The sequence below is a fragment of the Salmo salar genome, chromosome 17 (assembly GCF_965601325.2).
Source record: "Salmo salar chromosome 17, fSalSal1, whole genome shotgun sequence".
In the NCBI taxonomy this organism is placed as follows: Eukaryota; Metazoa; Chordata; class Actinopteri; order Salmoniformes; family Salmonidae; genus Salmo; species Salmo salar.
The window spans coordinates 66,946,256-66,961,741 of NC_138307.1; the positions used below are offsets into that span (position 1 = coordinate 66,946,256).

The 15,486-nt window shown below is 46.5% G+C and overlaps 1 protein-coding gene across 1 annotated transcript in view; it reads right to left on the bottom strand.

The window, feature by feature from the left end:
• The window catches only part of LOC106576483 (hepatocyte growth factor), a 40,693-nt gene extending 26,382 nt beyond the window's left edge, over nt 1-14,311 (bottom strand). Inside the window, exons 1-4 of the mRNA XM_082964032.1 lie at nt 13,818-14,311; nt 8,800-8,953; nt 8,308-8,420; nt 7,589-7,703 (exon numbers count right to left, since the gene is read on the bottom strand). Coding sequence (XP_082820158.1) covers nt 7,589-7,703; nt 8,308-8,420; nt 8,800-8,953; nt 13,818-13,881 — 446 coding nt within the window. The 5' untranslated portion in view covers nt 13,882-14,311. The remainder of the gene's footprint in view (nt 1-7,588; nt 7,704-8,307; nt 8,421-8,799; nt 8,954-13,817) is intronic.
• Between the last annotated feature and the right edge of the window lie 1,175 nt (nt 14,312-15,486).

A 15,486-nucleotide genomic window follows, 5' to 3' on the forward strand; every position in this document is an offset into this window, starting at 1 on the left:
CTGCTGGCCAACTAGGGCTAAAATTAGGCAATTCAGGGGCTCTACTCAGTATAAGCCGAAAACACGCTGTTGTGCGTCAACACAAACTCGTCTGCTAACACAGACGCTTCTGACAGGGAGGATACTTTGTTCGTTTAGGTAAACTACAATGCATTCGGGTACGCAATTTTTAAACTCTTCCAACAAGATTAACTCCGGGAGAGAGTTGAAATCAGTACCTTGCTAGCAGCATGCCATTTATCAAACAGATTTCCCTTGTCTCTAGCAAATTCCACATAAGTCTTACTAGAAGACTTTCTATGAGACCTAAATCTCTGTCGGTATGCCTCAGGAACAAGCTCATAGGCGCGAAGAACAGTAGCTTTGACCACTTCATAATTCAAACTGTCTTCAAGAGGTAACGCTGACAAAACCTCTTGGGCTTTACAAGTTAATTTACACTGAAGTAATAGGCACTATACCTCTTCAGGCCATACGTTCAAAAACATAAAAACAGGAGTCAACCTCTGACACTGAACAAAGGTACTAAGGCAATCTGCCTACTAATGTCAAAAGTGTTGGAAGCTACAGCTGGTGAGGATGCCTCACTAACAGGCACAGCAGGAACGAAGGCTAGCCTCGCTGTCTCCGCCTCCAGTTCCATCTGGCGCATTTTGAACTCCATCTGCTGCTGGTCTCTTTCTGCCTCAATTTTACACATCTCCAACTGGAGATTCTCTTGCCTAATTTGGGCTCTCTCGTCCGCCTCCAGTTGGAACTGTATTGAATGGACATCCCTCCTGGCATCACCGGTTGACAGTGGGGAGAGTGGATCAAAACGTGGCAATGTGGCTGGAGCTTTAGCCTCGCCCTCAGACACCGACGGGCTTACAGGAGCAGCAACATCCCCTACAGGGGTAGTAGGCTCAGGCAGCGGTAATACAAGCACTTGATCTTCCAACAAAACATTTGACACCAGTTTTTTAACCTCCGCCTTAACTAAACTCTACGGAATCGATAAAGAATAATGGTCAGCCAAGGTCAGTAAATCAACGACATTTGTCAAAACCCCCCCACGAAGGGTTATCCGAAAAGGATTTCAAATCAAAAGTAGGCATTTTGAACTACTACTCAAGAGCCAACAAATAGCAAACACTAATGCTACATCAGCTATGACGCTCAACACTGAACTAGACCACTACAACAATCTGCACGAGTGGCATGGGTGTCAGTAATGACAATATCCCGGATGAGCCCCCACTTATGTTACGAATCCCTTTGGCCCTGCAGTCTGGGGGGGGGGGGGGGGGGGGGGAAATGGAAATGAGACCCCTAACATAACTCATGCAAATTATAACAGTGAAAAGGAACAGTGAGAACAAAACTACAGACAACTTAAATCTACCGTCAAACACTATAGGTTTATTTGGTAAACACACGGTAAAGGGGGGCGGGAAGACGGGCTTAGCTGAACACAAGGAAAGAAATAATAAATATCCAAAAACACCCCTAAGCTAGACTAGCCTGCTTTAAGAACAGCTAGCTAACTAACCAAAAATACAGTGGGTGGTCCGCCCAGTTCTAACTAGGGTATTTAGACACAGTTTACCTACGGGTAGTGTATGCACATGGGCGACTTGTCTTGGTACCCCCTTTTCCCACCAACAAACTGTAATGCCCTGGCCATAGAGAGGGTTTTTTGTTCTCTATTTTTGGTTAGGCCAGGGTGTGACATGGGTGGGCGTTCTATGTTCCGTTTTCTATGTTGGTGTATTTCTTTGTTTCGGCCGTGTATGGCTCTCAATCAGGAACAGCTGTAGATCATTGTTGCTGATTGAGAGTCATACATAGGCAGCCTGTTTTTCCTTTGGGGTTTGTGGGTGAATGTTTTCTGTTTTGTACTTTGTGTGACCTAACAGAACTGTAGGCTGTTGTTCATTTTTGTGTTTTGTTTAAGTGTTTCGTTCTATTAAATATTGAATATGAACCCTCACCACGCTTCGCTTTGGTCCCCTACTTCCACAGATGACGGTCGTTACAGATTCACCCACCAACAACGGACCAAGCAGCGAAGGAAGGAACAGCACCAGGAGAGGAGCATTATGGACTCCTGGACTTGGGAGGAAATTTTGGACAGGGCAGGACCATGGGCTCAAGCTGGGGAGTATCGCCGCCTGCAGTGGGAGATCGAGGCAGCGAGAGCGGAGAGGCGATGGTATGAGGCAAGGGAGCGCAACAGACACGAGAGGCAGCCCCCAATTTTTTTGGGGGGGGGCACACAGGGAGTGTGGCAGAGCCAGGATGGAATTCTGGGCCAACTCCCCGTGCTTACCGGAAGCAGCGTGGTACTGGTCAGGCACCGTGTTATGCTGTGAAGCGCACGGTGTCTCCAGTGCGCGCTCATAGCCCGGTGCGCTATAGGCCAGCCCCCCGCAAGTGCCATGCGAGTGTGGGCATCAAGCCAGGGCGGATTGTGCCAGCTCAGCGCGTCTGGTCTCCAGTGCGCCGTTTCGGGTCCAGGCTATCCTGCGCCGGCTCTGCGCACTGTGTCTCCGGGGCAAGAGTGGGCATTCAGCCTGGAGTAGGGGTGGCAAGCCTACGCACCAGAACTCCAGTGCTCCCCCACAGCCCAGTCTATCCTGTGCCTCCTCCTCGGACCAGGCCTCCAGTGGGTCTCTCCATCCTGGTCTATTCTGTGCCTCCTCCTCGGACCAGGCCTCCAGTGGGTCTCCCCATCCTGGTCTATCCTGTGCCGCCTCCTCGGACCAGACCTCCAGTGGGTCTCCCCAGCCTGGTGAGTCCTGTGCCTGCGCCCAGAGCCAGGCCTCCTGCATGTCTCCCCAGCCTGGTGAATCCTGGGCCAGAGCCGCCAGAGTCGCCCGCCAGTCCGGAGCCGCCAGAGCCGCCCGCCAGTCCGGAGCCGCCAGAGCCGCCCGCCAGCCCGGAGCCGCCAGAGCCGCCCGCCAGCCCGGAGCCGCCAGAGTCATCCGCCTGTCCGGCGCAGCCAGGGTCGGCCGCCAGCCGGGCGCAGCCACGGTTGCCCGCCAGTCCTCCGGTGCAGCCAGGGACGCCACCTAAGTGGGCTAAGCCGAGGGTGGAGCGGGGTCCACGTCCCACACCAGAGCCGCCGCCATAGGAAGGCCCACCCGGACCCTCCCCTTTAGAGTCAGGTTTTGCGGCCGGAGTCCGCACCTTTGGGGGGGTACTGTAACGCCCTGGCCATAGAGAGGGTTTTTTGTTCTCTATTTTTGGTTAGGCCAGGCTGTGACATGGGTGGCATTCTAGGTTTCTTTTTCTATGTTGGTGGTTTTCTTTGTTTCGGCCGTGTATGGCTCTCAATCAGGAACAGGTGTAGATCGTTGTTGCTGATTGAGAGTCATACATAGGCAGCCTGTTTTTCCTTTGGGGTGTGTGGGTGAATAATTTCTGTTTAGTGTTTGCACCTGACAGTACTGTTGGCTGTCGGTTTCTTGTTTTTTGTCTAATGTGTTCTTTCTTGAATAAATTCATTTAAGATGAACACATCCTCCACTGCACCTTGGTCTCATTCTGACGACGGCCGTTACACAAACAAACAGTCATGAAGCACAACATTACATACTCACATAATTCCGGACAAATGTGACATGTAGCAACAAAAACCAAAAGAGAGCTCAATCCAAAGAGAGCGAGAGCGAGCGAGAGCGAGAGATAGCGAGAGATTGAGACACAGAGAGATTGAGCTCCAGAGAAAACAACTGACTGGGTTTTTAAACCAAGGGAAAGAGGATGTGATTGGGTAAGGGAAAAGGAGCAGGTGTCTTCTGATTGCCGACTGATTGGTGACTGATTGGCGACACCTGTGAATAGGGGAGAAGGAATGAAAATACACACACAGGATACACACACAGGATACCTGTATCCGTAACAGAGAGCAACAGAAGAGATGCTGAGACATGGAAAGAGAGCAACAGAAGAGATGCAGAGACATGGAAAGTGAGCAACAGAAGAGATGCTGAGACATGGAAAGAGAGCAACAGAAGAGATGCTGAGACATGGAAAGAGAGCAACAGAAGAGATGCTGAGACATGGAAAGAGAGCAACAGAAGAGATGCTGGAGACATGGAAAGAGAGCAACAGAAGAGATGCTGAGACATGGAAGGAGAGCAACAGAAGAGATGTTGAGACGGAAAGAGAGCAACAGAAGAGATTCTGAGACATGGAAGGAGAGCAACAGAAGAGATGCTGAGACATGGAAAGAGAACAACAGAAGATATGCTGGAGACATGGAAAGAGAGATGGAGAATAAAAACATTTAAAGAAAGGAAAACAGAGGGACCTTCCTATCAGCAGCTCGGCTCAGCCCTCAACCCCAACGGCAGGGCCCTTTCTTGGGGGAGAGCCGGCTCGGCACTCCCCCTTGTGCCCTTCGGTCTCCATAGAACTCCACTAATGCACAACATCACTGATCCTATTGCCAGAGGAATCGCAGAGATCTAACTTAGACCATGAGAGAGTCTTCAGCAAAATAGTGGGAGTCCAGTCTGTTATGAACCAAAACCCTTCCATCCATGTGGTAGTCCAATGCCCAGTCCAGAGACAACCACAAGCCCAGAAGCACCCTAGACACTAGTGTAGATCTGACCATATTACTTGCACCTATACCATTATGTTGCATCTACATGTAGTACCAAGGAGCTAGGAGCTTATTTTGGACAGGGCCAAACTTCGACTTGGACCTGACCGACTGCCTGCCTTCCAACAGTCAAACACACCATGAGTTGAGTCCTGCTCATTAACATATCAACACGTTACTTTAATGTCATAAAAGTCTATCAGAATGTCATTTAAAAAAAATACAGGATTTCACTTTAAGGCTTTTTAAAGTCTTTATCTGGTGAGCTGCACCCCCAGCTCCACATGAGGAGAGAGAGGAGCCAGTAAGAAGATTTACTGCCTGCCTGTCTGCCTGCCTGTCTGCCTGTCTGTATGTACAGTATAGAGGGGGAAAGAAAGTAATAATGTTGGGCTAACAGATGTTAGCCAACTATTCATCTCCTTGTCGAGGAGGGATCCCTATGGTGTTGCAGGCAAACACTATGCACATAGGTCTGGCTCTCTCTTTGGACCTCTCCCTCTTTCTCTCCACATCCATCACTGTGTCTCTCTCACTGTGTCTCTCTCACTGTGTCTCTCTCTCTCTGTGTCTCGCTGTGTCTCTCTCACTGTGTCTCTCTCTCTCTGTGTTTTGCTGTGTCTCTCTCCCTGTGTCTCTCTCACTGTGTCTCGCTGTGTCTCTCTCTCTTTGTCTCTCTCTGTGTCTCTCTCTGTGTCTCTCTCTCATGTGTCTTTCTCTCTCTCGGTGTCTCTCGTTCTCTCTCTCTGTGTGTGTGTGTGTGTGTGTGTGTGTGTGTGTGTGTGTGTGTGTGTGTGTGTGTGTGTGTGTGTGTGTGTGTGTGTGTGTGTGTGTGTGTGTGTGTGTGTGTGTGTGCGTGTGTGTGTCTTTCTCTCCCTTTCTCTCTCTCTGGACGAGGATAAACACACCAGCTTGTCTTTAGATTTTTCCCCAGTAAACTGGAAGACTGCATGCTGAAGTGACAGCATTATGATCCAAGAGGAAATGATACAACAAGTTCAAAATGTTACAATGAAGAACTCTACCAGAATATCAACATTGACCTCGACGTTACAGCAACCTGCATTGGGGATAAAAACCTCAAACATCTTCAAAATACATCAGGAAACCTGGAACCAGTTAAAAACACCTCAAACTCAACTCTGGACCTCTTTTTTCCATTGTTCCCCTCTAATCAGGGACTGATTTATACATGGGACACCAGGTGTGTGATTCCCCTCTAATCAGGGACTGATTTATACCTGGGACACCAGGTGTGTGATTCCCCTCTAATCAGGGACTGATTTATACCTGGGACACCAGGTGTGTGATTCCCCTCTAATCAGGGACTGATTTATACCTGGGACACCAGGTGTGTGCAATTAATGATCCGGTAGAAGAGAAAAGCAGCAGGCTCTGTGATCAGTGATCAGTCAAGCATTACAATAATAGTTACATGAAACCCAACTGATGCATGCTTCATTATGTGTAATCCTCACACACCGGGACAGTCTCACACTAGCCAACTGTAACTCTCACCCCTTAAGGAGAGGGGAACAGACTTGTGTTGTGGTTAAACTGGAGGGTGCTACGATGCATTCGGTTACTCGTCAGAAAATGGCGCTGAACTAGGCTGTATGTCAAATGCAGGAATATTTGTGGAAAAATAGGGAATGCAATAGTGTGTGTGTGTGTGTGTGTGTGTGTGTGTGTGTGTGTGTGTGTGTGTGTGTGTGTGTGTGTGTGTGTGTGTGTGTGTGTGTGTGTGTGTGTGTGTGTGTGGTGTGTGTGTGTGTGTGTTTGTGTGTGTGTGCGTGTCAGAGAGAGAGTGTAGAGAGAGAGAAAGGGAGAGAGAGGTGTCTGTACATCTGTCCATTTGTGCGGGGGTCTGTGTGCATATCCATCTCTCTGTCTGTCTGTGCATATGTGACTCATTCAATCAGTCAGACAGCTTTCATGAATAATCCACCAGCTGATCAAGGGGGGAGGGGAGGAGGGGGCGGAGGGGGAGAGTCAAGGTGTCCTGGGGGAAGTGAGAGTGGGCCCTGTATTTTCATCTGGGTCGGAGGCTCGCATTTTTCTCATGTCTGTGGCTTAGTGAGCTCAGCTGGAGAGCACATAGAACATGACCTCAGTCTATACATCTCTACTCTCTCTCTATCTCTCTGCATTCTCTCTCTTTACTCTCTATCTCTCTACACTCTCTATACACTCTCTTTCTCTCTCTGTATCTACTCTCTCTCTACTCTCTCTTTCTCTCTCTACTCTCTCTCTCTTCACTCTCTCTCCTTCCTTATGTTTCTTTCTTTTTCTCTCTCTATCCATCTCTCTCCATCTGTTTCTCTATCTCCCCCTCTTTCCCTGCCTGCTTTCACTCTTTCGTTCAAACCCTACCCTCTTTCTCTCTCCACTCTTCTTTAATTTCATCTCCCTTATCTCCTTTCTCCCCCTCTCTCTCTCCTTCCTCTCCGACCCCAAACATTGAAATGTCTTGTGGCTAACGAGCAGTGCTAACAAGAACCTGGCTCCAAACCATCATTAGATATTCACTGGTCTCGCTTAGCTTAACCTGAGAGCTTTTCCTGCTGTACCTACTGTACTTGATGACCTTTCCTCTTTCCTTTCTGCCAGCCCTCCCTCCCTCTCTGACAATTTGGTCATTGTTTAACTAGAGCCATGTAAAACGGGATAGGTCCAGGGGGGGTAGGATGTGGGTGGATGTGTGTGTGTGTTATGTGTGTGTGTGTGTGTCATAACGCTACAGTGTTTAAGTGATGTATAAGTGTTTGGCTCTTCCATTCACTGACATAAGAAGAGGGGGAGACATTCTGTCTCAAAGAGTTTTACACAGAAGTAGCTCAACTCATTAACCATCAGTGTATATCAGCCAATAATCCCACTTTAGCCTACAATGCCCAACACTCTAACAAAACCATAGAAAAACCACAGACTGACAAATCTGCATACCCCACAGAAAAATAACATTTAAAAATGAAGTGAAATAGAGAAAATTACGTGTGTTCGTGAGGGAAGGATTCAGTCCATGACTGACAGGGAATGTTGGCCTTGGTTACCGCCCTCCTGCCTTTGTAGTTCACCCCGGAACCGATGATACACTCCCTCACATAATCTAAAAATGCCAAGACGAGAGAGAAAGAGAGAGACACAAACATTTATGTCAGAGTTAGCAAAACACTGTCATTATTCGCATGGAAGATATAGCTCCCTAAAGTTAATTAAATGTCACTTTGGGGCGTTTCATCAATTCTCAAGCGCGAGACTCCACAGCTTAAACAATCCCTTGGGTCCAAACTGTAAACAGCGGCCATGTTGTTTATGCTCTGGTTGGTTCACCGCATGTTTGTGTGCACATCTCTGGCCACTGGAGTTACATAACTAGAGCGGGAAGGCAGTTGTTGTGTCAACAGACATCGAGAGCTCTTAAACCTTAGAAAGTCAAGCTCGGAGGATCCGTCACACCACAAGAACCATCACTCTAAACAAACATATCTGCATTGCTATAAACTTCTATAAACTTTCCGCTGACATTTCAGAACGTTTCGGAGAAAATAGAGAGTGCATAATGCCATGTTTGAGGCAGATTTCGCTAAGTCAACATTAACGGTTATACAGCGTTTTTTCCAAGACAACATTTTACAAAGCTTTGGAGGGGGAAAAGCGACAGTGTAAGGCTAAAATGTAATGTTTGAGCTAAAGTCAACAGTTATATTTACCTTTTTTCTCGTAAAGGTCAAAGTTCACCCTGTGTTCCCTGTGAGCACCGTCCATGAAGCGGTCAAAGGGAAGCAAGTGGCATTTCCTGTTTTGATGGTCAAAGTAGAATGCCCTGTAAGAACAGACAGGAAGTAGTTGAGAGATGAGCACTGGGTGACAAGAAATATGAAGGCTGTATGAAGGGAGGAGGGGGAAAGAGGGAAAATGTAGGTCACTGGAGAGAGAGAAAGATGGAGACAGTGAGTGAGTGAGTGAGTGAGTGAGTGAGTGAGTGAGTGAGTGAGTGAGTGAGTGAGTGAGTGAGTGAGTGAGTGAGTGAGTGAGTGAGTGAGTGAGTGAGTGAGTGAGTGAGTGAGTGAGTGAGTGAGTGAGTGAGTGAGTGAGTGAGTGAGTGAGTGAGTGAGTGAGAGAAACGTGTGTGAAACAGTTGTGCATTTTGTTTTGCATGCATCTGTCTCTATGACCATCTTCTTTGTTTGTGTGAGATGCACCTGCAGGTGAAGGTTTTCTTGTTCTTGCTGCACTTGCGAGCACAGTGCTCCAGCGAGCGGCTGTTCTTGACCATGGAGGGCTGGGGGCAGTCTGGACACAGCAGCCTGGTGTCCTCACTCTTCTGGTACTGCTGTAACGACTGCTTCCTGCACTCTGAAACAGGACAGAGACTGTACTGCTGTAACGACTGCTTCCTGCACTCTGAAACAGGACAGAGACTGTACTGCTGTAACGACTGCTTCCTGCACTCTGAAACAGGACAGAGACTGTACTGCTGTAACGACTGCTTCCTGCACTCTGAAACAGGACAGAGATGGTACTGCTGTAACGACTGCTTCCTGCACTCTGAAACAGGACAGAGACGGTACTGCTGTAACGACTGCTTCCTGCACTCTGAAACAGGACAGAGACTGTACTGCTGTAACGACTGCTTCCTGCACTCTGAAACAGGACAGAGACGGTACTGCTGTAACGACTGCTTCCTGCACTCTGAAACAGGACAGAGACGGTACTGCTGTAACGACTGCTTCCTGCACTCTGAAACAGGACAGAGACGGTACTGCTGTAACGACTGCTTCCTGCACTCTGAAACAGGACAGAGACGGTACTGCTGTAACGACTGCTTCCTGCACTCTGAAACAGGACAGAGACGGTACTGCTGTAACGACTGCTTCCTGCACTCTGAAACAGGACAGAGACGGTACTGCTGTAACGACTGCTTCCTGCACTCTGAAACAGGACAGAGACGGTACTGCTGTAACGACTGCTTCCTGCACTCTGAAACAGGACAGAGACGGTACTGCTGTAACGACTGCTTCCTGCACTCTGAGACAGGACGGAGACGGTACTTCTGTAACGACTGCTTCCTGCACTCTGAAACAGGACAGAGACGGTACTGCTGTAACGACTGCTTCCTGCACTCTGAGACAGGACAGAGATGGTACTTCTGTAACGACTGCATCCTGCACTCTGAAACAGGACAGAGACGGTACTGCTGTAACGACTGCTTCCTGCACTCTGAAACAGGACAGAGATGGTACTTCTGTAACGACTGCTTCCTGCACTCTGAAACAGGACAGAGAGGGTACTTCTGTAACGACTGCTTCCTGCACTCTGAAACAGGACAGAGACTGTACTGCTGTAACGACTGCTTCCTGCACTCTGAAACAGGACAGAGATGGTACTGCTGTAACGACTGCTTCCTGCACTCTGAAACAGGACAGAGACGGTACTGCTGTAACGACTGCTTCCTGCACTCTGAAACAGGACAGAGACTGTACTGCTGTAACGACTGCTTCCTGCACTCTGAAACAGGACAGAGACGGTACTGCTGTAACGACTGCTTCCTGCACTCTGAAACAGGACAGAGACGGTACTGCTGTAACGACTGCTTCCTGCACTCTGAAACAGGACAGAGACGGTACTGCTGTAACGACTGCTTCCTGCACTCTGAAACAGGACAGAGACGGTACTGCTGTAACGACTGCTTCCTGCACTCTGAAACAGGACAGAGACGGTACTGCTGTAACGACTGCTTCCTGCACTCTGAAACAGGACAGAGACGGTACTGCTGTAACGACTGCTTCCTGTACTCTGAAACAGGACAGAGACGGTACTGCTGTAACGACTGCTTCCTGCACTCTGAGACAGGACGGAGACGGTACTTCTGTAACGACTGCTTCCTGCACTCTGAAACAGGACAGAGATGGTACTGCTGTAACGACTGCTTCCTGCACTCTGAAACAGGACAGAGATGGTACTTCTGTAACGACTGCATCCTGCACTCTGAAACAGGACAGAGACGGTACTGCTGTAACGACTGCTTCCTGCACTCTGAAACAGGACAGAGATGGTACTTCTGTAACGACTGCTTCCTGCACTCTGAAACAGGACAGAGAGGGTACTTCTGTAACGACTGCTTCCTGCACTCTGAAACAGGACAGAGACGGTACTGCTGTAACGACTGCTTCCTGCACTCTGAAACAGGACAGAGATGGTACTTCTGTAACGACTGCTTCCTGCACTCTGAAACAGGACAGAGACGGTACTGCTGTAACGACTGCTTCCTGCACTCTGAGACAGGACAGAGACGGTACTTCTGTAACGATTGCTTCCTGCACTCTGAAACAGGACAGAGACGGTGAACAGACCATGAAAGAGAGTAGACAGACAGACATGAACACACAGAATCTCGGCTATCAATCTCACACACACACACACACACACACACACACACACACACACACACACACACACACACACACACACACACACACACACACACACACACACACACACACACACACACACACACACACACACACACACACACACACAAACACACACACACACACACCACTAACTCCGCTTCCCTCAATCAATTTGTATGAAGCCGAGAGCTGCCCCATCATTTAACATTAAAGCCGTGAAGTCAGCAGTTTATAGGCAAAAACCAATGAACCATCATCCCTCAAATGTATTTGACTCCACTGCTGAGTCCACTAAGTTTTTTGGGATCATCGACCTTCTCAATGTCTCCTCAATTTCTCTCTCACACACACCCTCCAGGCGTCCGCACCCTGAGCTTTCTTATATCTCTTAGACGTATGGCAGACACTTCAAAACCTTATTCCTTATGATTTATTTTTGGACTGTTTGTTTTGCCATTTATGAATGTGTTATTCAATGTGTTTCTATGGGCTATAGTAGTAGAGGCCAAATTAAATATTTGAATATATGTTTTTGATACCTACAGGGGTCCTAAAATTGTAAATCAAATAGCTAAATGATCCATGGTATGACCATCTTAGAACAATTCCATATGTTAGCTTAGTAGACCTCCCAACGGCTTAGACCTTTAAGGGTTGATAATGTCCCCTGGCAGATATGAAGTTACATATCAGAAAGCTACAGGGACCTCCACTGAACATGTGAGAAGTTACAACTAGACATGCTTTTGGTGTGAAGGGGTTTATAGGTCTGAAGATAATAAACTTGTTATCACATGGTCTCTCAGAGTTCTCATTATTGAGAATCCATAAATAAAGTATTTAAAGAGCATATACTTAAGTGGTGCAGTCTTTCCTTCATCATTTGTGGCCAGAGAGAAAAATTCTCAATTGAAAAGTGCTTAGGAGTTTTGAATTTAAGAAACATGTTAATGTGCCCACATCAGAGACAATTCGTTGTGTCTGTACTCTGCAGCTCACTGTGCTGTCTGTGGGACTCCCCGTGGTCGGAATGGGTTCTGGGAGGACACAATGCCTGGGCGGCATTAGTACTAGATCTGGGACTCATCACGCTGTTGTTCTAACATGCATCCCTCCTCACGCCGCGCAATTACACTTCACTTAGACTCTTCCTCTCCCTCAGACAGAGAGAAAGAGACATTCCGTTATCTCACCGACGCAATATTAGATTGAGTCGTATTCGTTTTTTTAAATTGACCAACGTTAGTCAGATATAGTCCGAGTTTTCTTTCTGGAGTGATGCCAAAAGACAAACTTCGGTTTGGTATTATCGGATTAGGTTTTAGTCCACTATCTTGGCATTAACGTTAAACATGTCAATGTGGGATGAGGGGTTCCGTTCCTTTTTCCAAAGTGGAGAGGACCTGTATCCAATAAAACGCATCTCCTCTTTAAACAGCAAAGGAACCGGTTAAAGGTGCATCTCGGTATCGAATTTTCATACGCATTAAATCTGTGTAAGTGAAAATGTGCGAGGGTGTTAATGGAACTCGGCTCTGCGTCCAGATGTGGCTATAGTGCAGCTCACCTCTGCGCGCACACGCGGGATTCCCAATCTGACTATTCGGGCATGTGCACAACATCCACTGGGTTTAACCAGTGCAAATAAATTGACATTGACTGAGCTCAGGAATTAAACTTACATTAATTTGTCATTTTCCCTGAGCAGTTAGTTATAGGTCTATTTCGGTGTTTTCAGTCTAGCTTGATTAGATCAACATATCAGTTGCGTGGATAGCTGCACGAAATTATTTCAGTAGCTATGCATTTATCGTTCCAGGGACAGTAAAGAGCCTATTACATAAATGACAATGACCTATAAAAAATGTTAATGACAAAGCAGTTATATCGCCAGCAGACGCACTTCAAAAACGTGCCTGCAGCGCAGAGGGTCTAACTCTTTGATGTGTACTATAGCTACCTTTACGCAGATGGCCGCGCATAACGCATGCATTAGGCCTACATACATTAGGTATTAATGACAGTGAAAACATAAAGTAATTTCTCACTGACATGCACATTTTCTTACGAGTCAATTGAACCACTCGGCCCATTTCATTAATATAGCCTAACACTGATATAGGCAACTCTTTATTAAAGAAAATATTTGAAACCGATAATATCTGTTAAATTCAACATATGCCTCCTTTTTAAAGAAACTCTTTGAAACTGAGAATATCTGTTAAACTTTGACCAAAAATCAGTGTTGCACAAATGATCATCTCTACTAAGCAGCATCATCGTGTTACCTTAGCCTACATGCCAAAGAGCAAGGCGCATTCCCTGCCGCACCAGCCAGCTAATGCACACATAGGGTCAAACGAAAGACATGGCCACCTCGCCACATTCCAATTACTATATCAACCAGTATCAAATTCCTCCAAATAATTCAGACCGTTGATTACCACTGTGGATTTTGATAGATGTTGCAGCGTATCAATGTATCAACCACTAATTCAATAATGTTTGACGTTTAGACTACTAATACAAAAAAAACGTTTAGTCTTCATAACATATGCAATATTTCTGCGCAAAAGTAAAAGTCTGCAGGCCAGTTAAACGTAGGTTATAAATGATTGGTCTATGGAAGTGCTACATTTCAATCCATTTCACTTACAAGTCTTATGATCTGTGTGATATATTTGGAGAACTCGTTCCCTTTCATGCCTATGAAAATGTTATAGCCTATACGCACAGCCACTAAACCGAATATCAATGACGGGCTATACATAGTTTACCGTTAGGTCATATTGCCTAGTAAGATTTACCTGAATTCACAGCGAGCACAGCACACAAGAAAAATTTGTAAATCCAGATGATATCTGCCTTCATTTTTGATGGAGTAGAGTGTATTATCCTAATCCAAGGTTTACGGCGGGGATTGATTGAACGTCCTCTCCGCGTTATACCTGTTTATATGGTCCGATCTGGGATTAACAGGAAGAGCCCACAGTGCAGCCAGCGATGCCCCCCTTTACTGGAAAGAAGCCGTCCTTGGTTCAACCCCCCAGTCCGCTTTATCAAACCGGTTCCCCTCCCCCAGTTGCGCGGCAATTAACCAGCACTTTAACCGCACTCTCGTCCCTTCTTCAGCCAGTTTCCACAGCCACACGCAAAGTGCGTTTGTCAACTTGTTTATCTTAAGCAGCTGGGGGTGATGCCAAACCGGATACTTGTAATTTCTCATGTAATAGACTGAGAGCTAATATGTAGAAGTTTATGCATTTTGGTTTCATATGGCACATTTGAATACAGCTGGACAGAACGCGTACGGGTCCAATGATTCAGCGGGACTGGGTTGATGATAAGATATGAAAAAATGTTTGAGAAGTAGGCTTGACCCTCCCCTTTGTCCCACCCCCCCACACTTTTCCGACTTTTGGCTGAAGTTGCAGAAGAAACTGGGATGATTTGCACATGCATGTAGAAACTTTATTAAACCCGCTAATGACCTAAGTGCTGGCAAAATGCGCCAAAAACTGCCTTGCACCTAAACGCATGGGGATTAGTCTAGGTAACTTCTGTGACCCATAACAAAGACAGTGCATTTTTTTATATTCCTGAACACATGGATTACGTTATCTTCCCCAAACTGAAATAGAGAATTAGTGGAATGAAAGTTCCATAAAGTAGTTGGCTATAGCTTATGTTAAATGAATGTACCCAGTCAGCAAAACTGGTTGAAATACGTACTTTCAAAGTATTTTTAACGACGTAACCTATTTTCAACGTTTTTTTAAAGTCTATGCTCATTGGGTAGGCTCATGAATGGTATAGATGAGTGATAATTCAAAAACGAGAGAAACAAAATTCAGCCTAGTGGAGAATATTGCAGCAAATGCCACAGATGCCACGAGACAAATATACCCTTATGCATTTCATATATATATATTTTATACATATTTTATAAATATGTCCAAGCGAAAGCAATATTTTAGACAAAATATGAGTGGGGAAAAATAATAATTTTGATTATTTGCTTACATTCTAAATCACAGCGTGTACTAGGATAATCATCAGAATGCCCCAAAATACGAAAGAAACTGAACATAGTAAGGACTGAGAAGTTGAGAACGCAGGAATGTTGGAGGCAGGCCGCCTTTAACTTGGAACACTGCCCCAAAGCAATGGCTTGCCATCAGATTTCTGGGACAGTAATAAAATGCCATGCCAGTTATTTCAGTCCCAGACCCACATCATAACGACGTATAAAGAGCTGATAGACAGTAGCTTCAGGCTGCCTTTCGGGTTTCATGGCGGCATCCCATCGGGAGCGCTTTTGGGTGACAGTGACAGGATCTACAGTCCTACATTATGGCGTTTTGCTCTTGGTGGGGCGAGCGAGCGGGAGGGGGACAAACACAGCTGGAAACATACCATTTTAGGTACCAGCCAGCCGGGCTTTTTGTTTAACCAGTAAGTGTTCCTGAGTTTTGA